The sequence below is a fragment of the Gavia stellata genome, chromosome 21 (assembly GCF_030936135.1).
Source record: "Gavia stellata isolate bGavSte3 chromosome 21, bGavSte3.hap2, whole genome shotgun sequence".
In the NCBI taxonomy this organism is placed as follows: Eukaryota; Metazoa; Chordata; class Aves; order Gaviiformes; family Gaviidae; genus Gavia; species Gavia stellata.
The window spans coordinates 10,391,069-10,408,489 of NC_082614.1; the positions used below are offsets into that span (position 1 = coordinate 10,391,069).

At 40.8% G+C, this 17,421-nt stretch overlaps 1 protein-coding gene across 2 annotated transcripts in view; it reads right to left on the minus strand.

Annotated features, from left to right (window-relative positions):
* The window catches only part of ADGRD1 (adhesion G protein-coupled receptor D1), a 160,138-nt gene that overhangs the window by 69,450 nt on the left and 73,267 nt on the right, over positions 1-17,421 (minus strand). For both annotated transcript variants that reach the window (XM_059827753.1, XM_059827752.1), the window contains 2 exons: positions 3,361-3,434; positions 1,310-1,433 (listed from right to left, as the gene is read on the minus strand). In XM_059827753.1, the coding sequence (XP_059683736.1) occupies positions 1,310-1,433; positions 3,361-3,434 (198 nt within the window). The remainder of the gene's footprint in view (positions 1-1,309; positions 1,434-3,360; positions 3,435-17,421) is intronic.

Here is a 17,421-nt window from a genome sequence, read left to right on the forward strand (position 1 = left end):
CACGCCAACGAGCTGACAAAACCCCTCTAGCTGTACCACGGAGGACACCACGCTTGTTAGCAGCACACAGTGATAAATGTGACAGCAGGACTCCTACTGTCCTGCTGAAGCTCTTCATCAGTCTGTTAATTTATATTATTAGGATGGTGCCTGTAGAAAGCTGAGGATGTGCCAGAGAGTATAAATTTGACAGACAATTAGTATGCATTTCTTTAAATGTATGGTTTGTAAATTATTTCTATTATACATTCATTATTTATTAACCGAGGGTTGTCCAAGCAGGGCTTCATCACTACCTCCATTGGATCCTCCCTGACAGCAGCACATCCACATAAAGCAGTAAAAACATATTTCTCATGCTCATGGCAGTGCTGTCTGTTTGTCTGCTAAGATCCAGGATGGGGCTGACCTTGCCTGATGCTGAGCTTTGTAGAGGGAGCCCTTCAGCAGGCACAAACCAGCACTTCACCTGCAAGGAGCAGACACTCTGCTCCATCTCTGAGGAAATATCAAGGCATCGTAAGGTATTGTGAAGAGAAGAACATGTCTAGTGAGGAGAGCAACGCATTTGCCGCCAAAGCTTCATCTGAAACCAGTGATGAGTGTGAATAGCAAGCATAAGGTCCTGGGTAAACAGGGAAATTGTCACATTCCAGCTGAAAAGAGGCTTGCTTGATAACACTTTAGACAAAGGAACTGAGCATAGAGAAAACTATACATAAGGGGTTCACTCTCAACTCTAAAGCATCATTTTCTTTCTCATGCTCCCTCTATTCAAACCCCTGCTTGGCAACGCGGTGAACAAAGAGCAGGAGGGAGGCACTTGGAAAGCTGGCAGAGACAACGGTAGGGGCCAGCTGGCAGCAGAACTCCCTTCGCATGGGGTTCAAGCTTGACTGTTCATATTCCACAAGTCTAGTTACTAAAACCCTTAAACAGCCACATCTCAGTTGCCTCTGTCTTGAAAACAAATCGTAAAAGCCAGGGTCATCTGTACAATGTCCTCTAGTGCTTTTCCTACCTAGTACTTGAAGAAATCATGCCAAAAGGGTGAAAATAAAGTAAAGAGAATTCCCACCCACCACAGAGGTGTTTCATTTCATGCTCCATTTGAGTTCCCAAAAGTTTTTAAAAATAAATATAGTCAAGAAGTATTAAAATATCATCCCAGAAAGCAAGATGTGGAGTAAGTCTGAGTTGCGAAAAAACGACCCCAGTTCCAATCACCTACGGATGTGGTGTGAGAATGCAACTGATGTATTTATGCTTCATTTTTAACAGACAGATTTGCTCCTTTGCTTAATCTCACCTTCAGAGGCACCACTTGCATCAGAATGGCGAAGTTAGTGAGGTGGTTACAAAGACACACTGAGTAGTTGAGGTCCCCACTCTCACGCACGCATCCTTCATTAGACCAAACACCAGTTCCATTGCTGCAAAGCACACAAAAATGGAACATAATCTCTATTAAAATGCATCTTATCAGGTTAATTTGATATGCATTGTCCTATACAGGAGATAAAAATGTTTGAAAGCCATCTCAGGCTGGAGCATCCACAAACACTGCTAGTGTCTTCTCAATTCCATCATGAAAATAGTTAAGGAAAATATTGACCGGAATGCAGCCCAGATCCGACCCCTACATGAATGACTCTAGAGATTTCTTCCCAGCTTTATAACCAATGAATGATAACTACGTTTTTTCTTTACATTGTACAACCCATTTATGGCATTTCACCTAGACCCAAATTTCTATATGATGAGAACTATAATACCAGACAAGCCAATAATCTTGCAAAAGTCAGTGTATCATATCTGCTGCCCCTACTTTATCCACTGTCCCACTCATCCTGCGGAAGTAAGTAATTCAGACTGACTGAGCATGATTTCTTGTGACACATCCATGTCAATTGGTTTTCGTCACTTCATCCTCAGGGGTAGCAACAGCAGCTCCGGCTCCACTGAGGATACGGCTGCACTGGCTGTGTGGCCTGGTCCCAGGGCTGTGCAGGAAAGTGATCCTCATGAGTTTGCTTCTTCCTGGAGCCAGGGAAGCCCAGAAACCCCTGTGCTATCACAGCCCTGCAGTGGAGTGGGGACACAGAAGCCACAGCCACACATCTCGGGGGGCACCATGGGCTGAGGCACCATGGGGCACCGATCCAAACTGCCTGCTTCTTAACCACTTACTACTTTTGATATTAGTCTAGGTCCTGAAGCTAGACTGAGTGATCTGTATTTTTCTTGGTGCTTATTTTAGAGATAGGTATTACCTCACCCTTCGTCTGTCCTTTGGGACCTCCTTGAGCTCCCAAAGAGAGTCTGTCATAGGTCAGAAACCAATTGCTTATTCTTTAACTACCATGCACTAGGGAGTAAGACCATCTTGACACAAATAAAACTCATTTGGAAGGACAGATTTCATATTTCAGTTTCCACCCTGAGGCAAAGCCTCAAGGGCCCAAGCCCCAATGGAAAACAGTACAGGAACAATGCCCCAACCATATTAATTCACTTCAGTAAAATCTGTTTCTAATTTATCGTAATTTGTGAGTAACCATAACAACGAGTAACTGCCAACAGCTGGGACAGTTCAACATACTTGAAACAAAACTTCAATAAAATAATTACAGTGACCTTCTCACGTGCATGCCAGATAGGAGGGATCACAGCATTGCAGGCCATTGCTACATCAATTAGGCTTATACTGTTACGGCTCAAAAACTGTTAATCCCCATGAAATTCAAAATTCACTATTTGTATTCTTTCTCAATTGATTCAGTAAGAACAGCATGTTTGGAAATCAAAAACAGATGAAATATATTCAGAGCTAAAAAAAAAATAGCTACTGCTTTTCCATAGTTCCTATTTCCTGAGTGAAATTTAAGGTGATATTTATGCCCCTTTTATTCTAATTTTCATTCAGGGGCATAATATTTCTCCATTCTATGCATTGGCCAAAATTCACAGCTCTGAAATACTGATCCCACATGGTATTGTGACACAGGCACAGATCCAGTGAAAACAATGGCTCCGCTGGAGGTTTGCCATCTTAAAACATCCAAGCATCTGCCCAAGTGGACATACTCATAAACCAAGATAAGCATGATTTGCATCAGTCTGCAGTTTTGATTCCAAAATTTTTCAGTCTCTCAATTACCTAACACAGGGTCTGTGTATAACAAGTGTCCTATTTATGGTAAGAAGCCACTATGAGATTGTGTTTTTTGTAAACCAGTGACTCCATTTCTTTAACTATTTCCATGAATGAAAGACAACAAGAAGAACATAGGTAATATATAGCATCACAAACTAAGTATAATTAAACCAAGTTAAGGAATTTTAAATTACATAACATACCTATAGTCCAGAAATGCACAGTAAAGATGAACTCTGTTACTCTTATTTAGTGCTTGGCTGTATTGTCTGGGAGTCTGCAAGAAAGAAAATATAAACCCTGAAGGAATGTTTAAAAAGGACTAAATTCTGCTATTCAACTACTTTCAATTCTCATTGTTGCAACAACTGCAATAGACTTACTCTAGATTAACACACCATAACTGAAAGCAAATTTTATCAGTCTTTGTGGCTTTAACGCAAACTCCAAACATACGAAGGCTGGTATTCAGTCTTAATTTTACACACTGAGATTGAACTCATGTCACTTTGAGTGAGAAATATGTGTCCCATTTAAGTAAATAGCAAACCAGGATTATTTATTGTATATAAGCACAAATATATGTGTTAATTTTTGCAGGATTGTGGCATTATCCTTCAGTGTATATTTGGCTTTGTTGGGTTTTGTTCTCATTGGCTAATAAGAATCTCACATTTTAGGATTAATAACACTGAAATATGTGCATTACAATGACCAACTCACAGACATTTTCTTTCCACAATAGTGATTATTTTAAAACACACAATCAAACTGAAAGAGCAATGCTATAATTCAAGAATTTATTTTAACACACCTTAGCATTATAATGATATAATTTCTACCTTCCACAAACAGATTTAGCCACTAACTCAATCTCCTCTATTCAGGAAGCTTTGAGAGCCTATTCTCCAGTCTGTTACACCAGTTTCATGACAAAATAATTCAAATTATATTGGAGAGAAGTAATAGCTTGTTATAGACAAAATATGCAAGCTAGAGGATTTCCAGGATCTGTTCAACCATTTCTAATACATAAATCCCCAAAGTCCACATTGTGTTAGGTCCTACCTTAAGGCAATTTTTTAATTACAAGAGTCTTCAAGATAAACAAATCACTGGTGAATTAACAGCCCTTGGATTATTGCAACACAATTCTGCTGTCAAGCCAAAAGATAACCCAAGTATTGCTTTCCTTGTTTTAGAGAAAGAAGAAAAAAAAAACCCACTGCCTCATCATGCTGAAAGTCAACCAAGTACAAGAAGTCCCTGATGCAATTTTCCTTCTGCTCTCCCACAAGTCCAGCAACGAGTGTCAGGCACAAGGTAGCACAGTTCCCTCCTTACTAGCGATAATAAAGCATTTCTGCCTAACCCAGGACATTCACACATTCATACTGGATTTCCACACACTTCAAGTAGCTATGCTGTAGATAAGGCCATTTACTTCTCTTTAACTCACATCTCTGGATAACATAAATGGAATTTTCTTATCTGCTTGAGCAACATCCCTGGACAAAATTTCTAGTTCCTTGACTCACCCTGTTTTCCCTAAGCCTTCATCAGAGAAAGAGCTGAGACTGCAGGTCAGGTACTCACAGAAGCAGAGCTTGTGAAGAGGAAAGACTGCCACTTATCTGCTGAGGGTCTCTGTTTTCCCCTTTGACTCTGGTGACGTCCTGTAGCCTTTTTCCACGAGGGGAGCAAAGCAAATGGTAAAACCTCACACTCTCACAAGTGTACCACAATGGGACAAGATTCACGTCCCCATCACCAGGAAATATCTCACTGATATAACCCCCAATCTGCTCATGCCACTTTCTTTCCAGGTGTGGTGAGAGAGAGGTAGTAAAACCAAGTATATGACGTTAATTAATACAGAGGAGTGCTTCCTCATCTGTGAAAGCCCTTCTCCATAGCTGGCTGCCCTGTGAACACCCTGTGCAAGGTTTCAGGATCAAACTGGTATGTTCCCTGCTAGATCCATCAATTCTGAACTACTCACTCCTTTCAGAAAGTGCCCCACCACAAGCCCCACCTTTAACAATGACAGGGGTCTGCACACCTTCCAAATCACAAACCACCTATGAAATATGGAGTGTCTTTCAGAAACTGCTTCCTTCCCTTAATCCCACCTCTTGATGCTCAGAGTATTCTTGAAGAGCACTAGTTCAGAAACTGCAGAAGACTAATGATCCATGACCCACGGCTGGAAAACTGCCTTCTGCAACTTCAGTTAATTTAAAGTTTTGTTGGCAGAGTTCATTCTGTTTTACCAGCAGCAAGGGCATGTAGCATAATGTTTGCCCATTATGCTGTATAATGTTATGTCCATCAAGTCTATAGCTTTCCTGAAGTAAGCAACTGAAAGAATCCATAGTCAGTTTCTATTACAAATTACTTCACTTGTATGACAGACAAACAGTGGCTAAAAAAAGAATAAGAGAGAGAGAGAAAGATCTGCTGTAATAACAGCTAAGATCATACAATAACTGCCGTTTCTGATTTGTAAGATATCTCTAGGTAAAGCTTGATCCTTAACACACCAAACGGAAAGAGCACCACAGGGTCAGGTTGGAAGAAGACATTACTTCAGTTGTGTATCTTTTTACACAAATAAATCCCAGATGTGTGTTTTACCCTTAATTAAGTATCTCTGGCAAAAAACAAATTACTGTTTTTCTCCACCTTTAACTCTAAACACAGATGTCACTCATTAGACAAAGAACTACACCGAGTGAGGCTATACAGTCTCTGAGCTGTCCAGAATTGTATGCATACCCACATGGAAAAAGAATAGATAAATAACGGGTATACAAGAAAGGTCCATACCAATTTGCCTATTTACTTCTCTTAAAGAATACGTCCGATGTTTTAACACACACGATGTAGGCCTCACTAGGCTTTTCAGTGCCACTTATGATAACTGCATAAAACACTCATCCTCTCAGACTTCATTGAAGTTCTGCCACAAAACCGTCATTAGAATAGAAAGCCCCCCAACATATAAGAAACTGGCTACAATGAGGAATAAACCCTCTCTGATCTTCAACAGCTCTACTTCAAAGTACTCTCTAATCTATGAAAAATGAACTGCCTGTACCTCAGTACTGCATTTCTTAAGTTAAACTGTGTGTGACAGCTTATATGTGACTTGGATCCTGTATCACTGAGGATATTGATTTAATGACATCGATAACAGAAAGCTTAATATACAAGTAGGCTTTTACACTAAAAGATTAGTGTTTATAAAAGCCTGTGAAAGGACAGTTTATGCAGCTTTCAGTAGTGTGGAGGGGGAAAGTACCAGCACACTAAGTAATCCAGGATCTGTGCATCAGTTCTCCCTGATCTAGGTTCTTTATATTAGTCCTTCTGCATGGAGAGGGGTACGTGCAGCTTCTTCAAAAAAGAGTAACATTAAAAGAGGAAAGCAAACTCTTGTCACTGAGAAACAGTGCACACTCTATGTCTGTCTGATGCAGCAGGTATCTTGAGGATGGACTGTCTCTGTTTATATCATGGCTGTTCAGCATCCCTTACACTAACCACTGACTCTCCGTAAATTAGTCAGACTTAGAAGCGAACCGCAGAAACTCATTCTATGTGTTGAGACCATACAGAGGATATGCATGGATGTGTGATGGGGATACAGTACTTACACTGCTGGGAACTAGGCACAAGGCCATGGTTAGTGGGTGAAGAGGCCAAAAAAGGGGGGTAGGGGGCTGAAAGGACTGCTGGAAACCTTCAGGAAACCCTAGTTGCAGGAAATGTCATGAACACAACTGCAGAAGAAAAACAGTCAGCCAGCTGCTGCTGGGAAGGCTTGCCAAGGAAGAGAAGCCAAGCAGAGGGTGGGGTGAACCTTTATGAGATTAGCTTGTTTCTCCTCCCCTGAATTTAAAAAGCAAATATTTAGCTACATAATAGTGGCCACCAAGGGAGGAGGGTGTGCACCTTCTAATTCAACATGTATTTTTCTCCAGTGTGAAGAACAAATCTGTGGGTCACATCTGCCACTGCTCTAAACTCTGTACCTCCAAGTCCCATGCGTTGAGTGTTGGACTTCCTCTCATCCAAAGCCGATGATAATACACCCTATTAAGTTCAATTTGGAGTTCGCTTGTCTCTGTTTACAAAATACAGCATTTTGTCTAATTCAGAGATTTTGAAGCCTTGTCTTCTCAACCTCCAAGAATATAATGGATTATTTTGAAGGTGGCAAGAAAAGGCACTAAGACAAACAACCCTCTTGTCAGTACGGTTGTGTCTTTTGTGCAGTTCACAGCCCCACTGAAATATTCTTACAGGTGTATGAATCAAAAGCACTTTTCATTCTGGTCTATGGATTAAATTAGAGACTAAAATGATGCTTCTAATATATGGATTTCCCATCCTCACAGCAACATCCTGCCTGTTAGCGGGACCTATCCAGGACCGCATGGTTTATCAAGTTTCCTTTCCACCTTATACAGTCTATTTCTCCTAATTACCTAGAAAATTAAAACTTTAAGGTACACTCATCTACTCAGTTCCCTGGGAAAAGACAGAAAGAAAGAGAAAGAAAGAATAATCACCTATTTCTATAGTGGCTATATTGGCTGTTATCTTCCAAGTTGTGAGAAAACTGCATTGCAACAGACCTTGGGCTTAGATCACCCAATTATTTTTATTTAGAGTCTGTTTGACTGATTCACCCTAAGATGTAAGTAGCATATGTAATGAAAAAAAGTTACAAATTGTACAAAAATGAATTTAGCTTATCAATAAGGACTTATAAAGTGTTATGCATAAATGCCAGACCTTTAGTTGTTCCATTGTTGTCAACAGAGCTATGCCAACACACACTGAAGCAACGAGCAAAATACTATAGGCTCCCAGGATCAACATGAAAGCTTGCTGAATGTATTTCTTAATGGTACAATCATACAGTTAAAAAAAAAAATCCCATGATATCACTAAGGGTGGAAGAATGCGGCAGACAACAATATAAAGGAAAAAACCAGTGTAATATCAGAGGTTATAAAGGCATCTGAAATTAGAAAAGGTTGCCATATGTAATTGAATATGGATTGGGTTTGATCCTTCCTTTGCCTGAGGATAAAAATAGTTGATGTATCAATTTTCTGCAAAAATATTGTTAATCAAATGCTACACCAATAGCCTTCCCCAGTTCTCCATTTAACAGCTGCTGTATTGGGCAAGCAGTGTGAGAACAAAAAAAGTAATGAAAAAAAACATGAGCAACAGACTGTAAAATATCTTGGCTGCTCTACTAGATAGCATTTTTATAAAGAGAGAAAGAAAAGGAGGAGGGAATGAATGAGGAAATTGTCCTGGTACTTTTTTTTTTAATTATTGTGCATAGCAAAAAAAAATTGATTACTTCTGAATATGTACAGCATCAGAAGATCTTGCTATTTTTCTCAGACTAGCAAGTCCACATCCCTTTAAATAAAAATGCCATCCTCTTAACAGGACCCCATCTTTCTTACGGCACCAAAAAAGGGGCTTCATCCCACAGCTGTCAAGACAACATCTGACCACTTGCAGATCTCAGTGTGGGCTGTCAGGCACTGTGCATCTGTAAAGCAGTTGCTTATGATCTACAGAAACTGAAACTATTACTTGGTGTTCATCTTTCTTCAGCTTGTCTCTTTGATCCACTTCAAGTTACCTGCCTACAGCACAGGTAGGCTTCATGGCACCTAGAAAAGCTGGGACAGTGATTGCTGAATGTACTCTAGGTGCAATGTCGTGACAGTGTTAAAAGAGTAATAGCTCTTCTCTCTGGTTTTGGGTGCTAAATAACATAAAAGTCTTTTTTTTCCGAACTGCTCGAGGAAAGCTCAATTTTGGCAATGGAAACTGACTGCAACCTTTGAGTTAAAATTATAATCTCCCTAAATGCACATGCACAGCTCCCAAATGGCTTTTCTTTAATTTTACACCTAAAAAATTCCCACCCTCACATGGAAGTTACATTGACGTAGATCCCTCAGGCAGTTAACACAGCACAGCATCGGTGGGGCAGCGCTGAGGCCTGGACTCAGGGACTTCTGAGCACAAAGTACCTTGCTCAGCCTCACTAAGCCACGTATCCTCTGTGGACTATGCTTTCATACATTCCTCAATCTCAAAGATCTCAAATATGTAACAATATATTTCGTCCCTTTTTCTTTCTCTTTGGCCTGGGTGCATATGGCATGATGAGTGTTTGTATGTATTTGTTAACGCTGGGCAGAGACAAGTAGTTGCATGCCAAATTCTTTCAGCTTGGAAGCCAAAACAATTTAAGATGCAGTACTGCAGTGTAAAACCATGCCAAACTCCCATTGACTGCAATCTGGATTAATAATACTCACAATATTGTTGTAAATCATGGTAATAAATGGAAAGCACAGAAAGGCTGAAAAATAGCCACAGAGAGAAGGTTCATTTTCATTAGAGATGCATGGAGCTGACTTCAATGGAAGGCATGCACAAATAGAAACTGCAGGATAAGGACCTTTGAAATTCAATTTGGGCAGCTACCAAGTTACATCAGTAAATATTTGATGTTTAAAAATATTAAATGCCAGTCAGTGAGAAACCGAGCTCAGCATGGCAGCCTTTCCTTATGTGAGCACCAATAAACACAGGATTGAACTGATGATCTGTATGAAAAGCTGCCTTAATGCTTAAGCGAAAAAATGATTTCTCATGTCCCTTAAAGCACAGTTCTGTTCCAAAGAATAATAAAGTGAAAATACTAATATTCTCTTTCTAGAAATAGTCTCATTTAAGTAATTAGCAGTCAGATGGTTTTGATATGTCCTTACAGTTAAACAGTTTTATCCATATGTAAGAAAAAAATGTATATGTACACAGCCCTCTAAACCTGCATGATTGAGACATCTAAGGAGGACTAAGGCGTGCAAAATTAAGTCACTGATACCAAAACACTTGGGACATGTTTTCTCAGTTCTTCAAGTTTTAGCAATTCAATTCAAATGAGAAAGCAAGTGAAAGCTAGTTTCTTTCCTGCGTGTTATTGATAGAATTGTTTACGCAGAGCCAGTGTCATCAAACTTGTCGGGACACTCGGCATTGCCTCCAACTGACGCAGGGCATAACCTCCAACTAGATATTACCTCTCCAAAATTAATGAATGCAGTCTGGCTCCAAAGAGATCTAATTTAAATCAGGTAATTTAAAATGCAAGTTATTTCATTCAAGGTGCCCGTGCTGAAGCAGTTACTCGTGGCTGAAAAGACCTTATTTTGTTTTAATGTAATGCAAAGCCCTGCAGAGCAGCTTTTCTGCTCTTCCCATCTCCCCTCCCATCCGGCACACACTCAGAGCTACCAGAACTTCACACTGGACAGAAGAAGAAACCCAGCTTGATTGTCAGGGCTCAAGAAGAGTTTGTTGGAGTAGCAAATAAATCATCGTTTTAATTGGTAAACCTCCCTGAAGCGGAGACTGCTGAGAGGCTGTTCTCCCCTAACCAAGATCTTGTTTATGTCTTTTATGCTCTGATCTGTTTTAGCACATCTGAGTTAGATGGGCCAGGATGAAAGTAATCTTTGAGCATGGATGAAGCAAAGCTAAAAATACAAAACTATCCCCAAACCTGGGCATTTGGCCTGGTTCTTCCAGGAAGTAATTCTGTGAGATACTAGTCGCCAAGGCTGGCTATTAACGCAACTGTTCGTGTTCATTCCTCTGGTCCAAGGCTGTGTTGCTTTACGCTGCTTCTGCACTCCTAGGCTCCTTGAAAACACTATTCTTAATGCAAATGAAGTCAAATACTTACAAAGTTGTCTGTGCAAACCATCCACCAGCCTTACAAAATTCTAGTCACATACACTGCTAGAAGTTTACAGGCCTTTTTGGATAGATGAATGAAATGTCATTTCAGCTTTTCCCCACCCTCCTTATAATCAGCATAATAAAGTAGACTTTGTGGTCATGCTGATACAAGTTCATGACAACTTTCCAAAACTCCTTAGTGAAATAGAGGACGGTGTCTTTTGTTAAGGTTTTTTGTTTCCTTTTGCTGTGCCTTTTTCTGCTACTCCGCATCATTATATTAAAAATGTATTGCTTTTCTAAAACGAGAAGCAGATGTTCTTCCTGTACGCCCTTTCTTAATCTCCTCTATTTTTCTTAACTCATGTGAAAGTACTGCTAAAGGAAAACAACTGGTCTGGTTGATGTTGAAAAGGCTATTTAAAAATGGACATGTTTTCGAATTCAAGAGAACCACAATGAAAGAGGTAAACAAATCTTTTTTTTTCTGCCGTTCACCTGTAGTATTTTGACATAGGCAGAAATAGTTCCCTTTGCCATGCAGCTGTCCAGGCCTAATGCAGAGCTCTGTGACAGGAAACAACGTCTAGGCAATGACAAGAGCTGTGACAGGGACCAGAAGGCAGGCATAAAGCATAATCCCTTAAAGGGATGCACAGAGTAGAATCAGTTTTAAGAATACTTTTCCTATTAGGTAATATTTCCACAATTCTTAGTTTCCAAAACAGTGCTTGGACTTTTCCTCCTGATGTCCTTTTTTTTTTTTTTTTTAAAGAAGAGAAACATTTGCATCAGATGCGAACTATTCAAGACACTCAGATTTAACATTTAAACTGCAGTTGTGATTTGCAATCCCGCTGTTACTGGGCCAGAGATAATTTAAATCAGAAAGAAGAAACGGGGACAACTCAGCACTAGCCGGATAGGAGTTGGGCGGTTGCCTGTTGTGCCGCGCTGCCCACGGAGGACAGCAGGACAGACAGGCAGTCGGTGCCTGTGTCTGTGTATTGGAGTTTATTTTCCCCACAGCAGCCCTCATAGTGCTGTGCTGTGTATTGGTAGCTAGAATTGTGTTGATAATACTCCAGCATTTTGGCTACTGCTGAGCAGTGCTCCACAGCACCAGGGCTGTCTCTCCAACACTCCCCCTCACCAGTGGGCTGGGGGTGGGCAAGGTCTTGGGAGGGGGCATAGCCAGGACAGCTGACCCAAAGGGATATTCCAATCCATATGACATCTGCTCAGCAATAAAAGCTAAGAGAAGAAGTTAGTTACAACGTTTGCCTTCCGGAGCAACCACTACGCATACTGAAGCCCTGCTTCCCGGGAAGTGGCTGGACATTGCCCACTGACGGGTAGTAGAGAATAAATCTTTTGTTTTCCTTTGCTTCCACGCACAGCCTTTGCTTTTGCTGTATTAAACTGCCTTTATCTTGACCCACGAGCTTTTTTTCTTATTTTCTACCCCCGTGTCCGGCTGAGGAGGGGAGTGATAGAGCGGCTTGGTGGCACCTGGCGTCCAGCCAGGGTCAACCCACCACAGAGTGTTTGCTCTGATTTCCACGGTACAGTCACCCCCATTCCAAACAAGGCATGCCTGGATTTTTGATAACCAGATTTTACAAAGCTCAGCTGAAACTGAAAACCCTTAAAACAGAGGCTCAGTCCCAACAAATAACAAGCACCGGCAACAGCAAGAAGTTGCACCAAATTCAAAAACAACACGAAGCTACAAACCCCAACAGCAATAGCAAGTCTAACCGGCACTTTTTGGTTTCAGTTTTACATAATTCTTTACCAACACACAAATGAAGTCTGAATTAGCAAACATCTCTTTTTCCTGCAAGACTGAAAATCATAATGATAAGAAGAATCAATCAATATTCACTCATATTTATTATGGCAGAGGCTTGAGAGACTATTTAGGCAATTTTTCACACAAGGAGCACACAGTAGTTAGCCCAAGATGGATTTCCAAGTGAAGAATCAATATGTATTGCCTTTTCTAAGTAGGCAAAAAGCAAAAGCACAAAGACCAAACAGAATTTGCGTCCTTATTTTTGAAGAGCTCAAGGACTTTGACATCCTGGAGCAGTTAAACATTAAAATTTCATGTACTCTGTATGATAATAACAGGAATAATAGACTGTTTATGGAATAGTTGGGAATAATGCCTTTATCTTCTTTGTAAAGATTTCAGTGCCCTGCACTTCACATCCAAGGACAAAATTAGCTTCTGGGAATGGGTGACTTTTAGAGTCTGGGAATGCAAGAGGTCTGATATGGCCAAAACCCGCCCATGAAGCAGGATAAAGAAAGAGGGCACCATGAGAATAGGAATATGGCAAGGGGGCCAGGGCCGCTGGGCCTGGGGAAGGTTCCCTGAGCCCCTTTGGGAGCCCAACTAAGCCAGTGAGGCTTTGCCCAGGGCTCCAGCTGGAGCACAATCTTGTCTCCCATGTACACTCCTCCATAAGCAAGGGCTTAGCAACCCTCAGTGAGGAGGAACAGAGGTGACAGCAAAGCAGCAAGAGCGAAGCAACACTCAAGGTGCGAGATCTTCAAGGCACAGGCACAAAAATCCTTTTGTATTGTGTGTGCACAGCACGTAACTTAATGGGACTCTGATTTATGACATAAATACGCTAATATGAATAAAATTGTACTCCTGAAAAAAAATACCAGCTTCTTCAGATGTCAGAAGCCCCTTCGTCAGCTTCAGTGAGAGTTTGATCAGCTCTGCATTGCACACTTTGAGTAAAAACAAGATTTTGTAAGATATTCAGTTGGTTCATCATTACACATTTGCAAAGTCACCTTTGCTAACATTTATTTCCAAACAAAGGACCATATTTTAAAGGGTGTTTTGAAGACGTGATTTCATGAAAGCTTTAGGAGGAGTTTTAATAGTTCGCGTCAGAAACAGAGGACAAGGCTTAATGGTAAAAATATTTACCGCTCAGTACGTTTGTTGCTAATATTTTTTTTCTAGGACTGGATTTATATATTAGCATTTTCCATTCTCATTAAAATCCTGGCTATGCGAGTGTTGCCTCTGAAAAGCAATGCCTCACATTCTTTGTGAATTATATGTGGCAGCCTTTGTTTTCTATTGACCCTTTCAGCTCTTACATCCCTCGACCAGCTGATAATCATCATTTATCCTTTCCCTGACTCTGCTAATCTCCAGGGCCAGGCGGGACAGGCAGTCAATGGAAGCAATGGAGTATAAATAATGAGAGAGTACAATAAACATTCCAGTTGCAATGCCACATCTCATGACAAAGACTTTCAGAAAGACACAGCGCACCGTACTTCTACCATAAGACTGTTATAACCAGACTGGGAAATATTACAAAAAACTTATGCTTGCTTAAGGCCAAGATATTCAGGCCCACTAGGTGAGATAAGGGAATGTTTATTCTGTGTAATCAAAAAATCACTTTGACACTTGGTTTTATCCCCAAATTTATTTTCCCCATGTGACTTTTCTCAGGTTCTTTCCTGTCTCTATGTGTTTCATTTCACATTCATTATCCCACCTATTTAGTCTGTAATGTCTCAGACTAATATATGATTCCTGTATCTTGTTACGCTTTGCACGGTGGGAATCCAGCTAAAGTCTGCAGAGCCTGGTGTAGAAGAAGCCTATGTTCACACACAGCCTAATACTGTGGCATTTTCTGATAAGCAGCCTTGAGTCATCTGAATACCTCCTTAAGTACCCGGTGAACCCGCGGGCTTTCTTCCCCTGACTTCTCTCTCCCCAAAATCCAGGCAGGTACATGCTCACTGCTTCACTTGTTCCAGTTCTAGCAAACCTACAGCCACAGAGTGAAAATGATCTGAAAAAAAGTAGATTAACCCCAAGAAAAAATGCACGCTTTCTATCACATTAATAAGCTACAGCTGCTCTCTTAAGCGGTACAATGAATAAATGAGACAAGGAACCCATGGCAAGGGAGACAAGGACAGGAGTAGGATTGCTCTGTTCAGATACAACCCAGATCTGCACCAGATTGGGTCTAGCAGTAATCCTCATCTTGAGACAAAAATACTCTCCTGTAATGCTTCTTGAGCAGGAGAGTGATGTAACACCCCCGCTTGCAAGACTCTGCATTTCTTAGACCTTAACATCCCATTAAGATATTATACTCTCCTGACTAGATCTTTCTGGGATTAAGCTCATGGGTTTGCATTGCTTTTTTTTGTCTTTTCATTGTGGGGAAAAAACCTCTCAAGAGCGTTTACATTTTTCTTCTCCTGATTGGAATCTTTTCTCCCATTCCTGCACATTTGCCAAATATGAGTTGCCTTTTAGTCTGTTGCATGAACGGGGACGAAATTCACACAACTATTTAGTTTAGTGTCATTTTTCATTCAGAGGAAGTGTCAGAGTGCCAGAACTATTTGATTTGTGCATCAGCCACATCCAACAAATTGAGAACCACTCTGGAATTAGGTCTGGTCCATTAACTCCAGCTACAAAGTTGAGTAATATGAGACTAAGCCATTGAGTTCGTTTTTCAGAAGTGAAAATAGAAGTTAGTGGAGCTTTGTGCATGTCTCTAGACATAACGCAGCTAGAGATATTGCTGCTGATACAGCAGCGACAGAAAAACAGCCAACCGTAATTTAAGGCAGGGCCCTTAAGGGGTACATTCAAACTATGACTATTGTGCTGCACAAGGACGTGTCAAGAGGCTGCGGCGCTGCCACGGCCAGCCGCCCTCCGCCAGCGCTCCGTGGAGCACGGGGCAGCCTGGGCTGGAAAGCGCGGGGCGCCCGGCTGTGCCAGCCAGCCAGGGAGCCCCTGGCACTGCAGAAACCACCCAAAGGCAACTTCAAGGCTGTGTTTTCAGAAGCGCGGCAAGTAGCGTTTTATTTTCAGGATAACCAGGGTGAAAAAGTTTTAAAGTAGGGGTACATTCAAACTTTCAGTCTTTCACCACTTTGCAAATAACACCAGCTTTTCCTCTTTTTCCTCAGCTAAAGGTTTACACGAACGTTCCACCAAAATAGTTGTATGCAGCTGTACAAAGGAGGGGGTGCAAAGCAAACCCAAAGCACACCGCAGCAAGCTCAGGAAGAGAAAGAAGCAGCCCGATAAGGTATTACTGCCTGCCGGCTGATTCATCTGGGCATACCGTAAAGTGCCACATAAAGGCACCTTCTGCATAAATTTGAATACCTCCATAATTACTCAGCTCCCAGTTTGTGCTGTTTGTCTGGAGCTTATTTTTTCCATGTGATTCCTGAAATCAGCAATGGGTCCCTCTGGAAACTGATCTAATGATTTGAGGAATGCAGCTATGGCCATTAGAGCTTTGCAAAATCGCCAAACTCGCTTGTCAATTACTTAGTACAACAATTTAAAATGGGCAAAGAATGAGAAATCTTACATTCTCCCTTCAATGGAAAAGCTGCCACACCCCTTCCTTTTCTCTTTCTTGCCCTTCAGTGAAATGTCACTGTGTGGTAACCTGGATTTTCAAGCATCTTGACAAGATGCAGTGGCCAGTAGTTGAGCAACATATCAGTGTCACATTCCAGTAGGCTCCTGTGACTCGGGCACCCTGTAAATCAACTGGCATCTTTTCTTGTTTTTTCTTTAAGTAAAATATATTACACAAATAGGGGAAATGCTTTTAGATCTAATAAAACTGTAATCATATGCAAACAGAAATGGCTGACTGCACAATTTAATTTACTAGGATAATTCTACAGAACTTCAGGAAAATCACAAACCAAAAAGCAAAAGCCTTCAGCAAACTGCTGCATGACAGTAGCTTTCCAGGGCTCAGAGGCACCCGTCCTGTTCCCACTGAACTTAGCAAGGAAACTCCCAGTGACTTCAGGAGGTACAAGGCGCAATATTCCTGTTCCGCTGTGACTGAGAGTTATTAAAAAGAAAGACAGTCCAGTTTTAGGAACACAGTGTCTCAGAACATTACAACAACTATTTCACTGTCATCTGTGTGCTAGTTCAGGATGCTTTATGGCATGGAGCATGGACATTTCTTTCTTTCGCTAAACACATTATTTTTGGAAACGTTCCTGCTAGTGTTCATGAGAATATTTCCAATGGGGCAACACTTCCAATTAAGACCTCCTTTTTATAGTTTATAAATACTTTAATAGTGGCTAACAGCCTTAAAAATAAATGCATTTTTTAATAAACAGATGATGGCTAACCTGTCACAGAGTGAAATACAGTCCAAATAAGTCAAGAGATTCATTCCAACCATTACTTATAACTTAATAACTTTTAATATCCTCATAACCAAAAATGACACTTGCTATGAATATCTATCCCACATCCATATCATCTACTGCTTATTTAGGAATACTTAAAGAGTGGTTCATTAAAAAAATGCAAAGTCATTTCTTACATAGATGAGAGGCTCTTTCACAAACTCTCGTGGTAAGTAATTCAACATCAAGTATTTCTAAAAATGGAGAATAGGAGA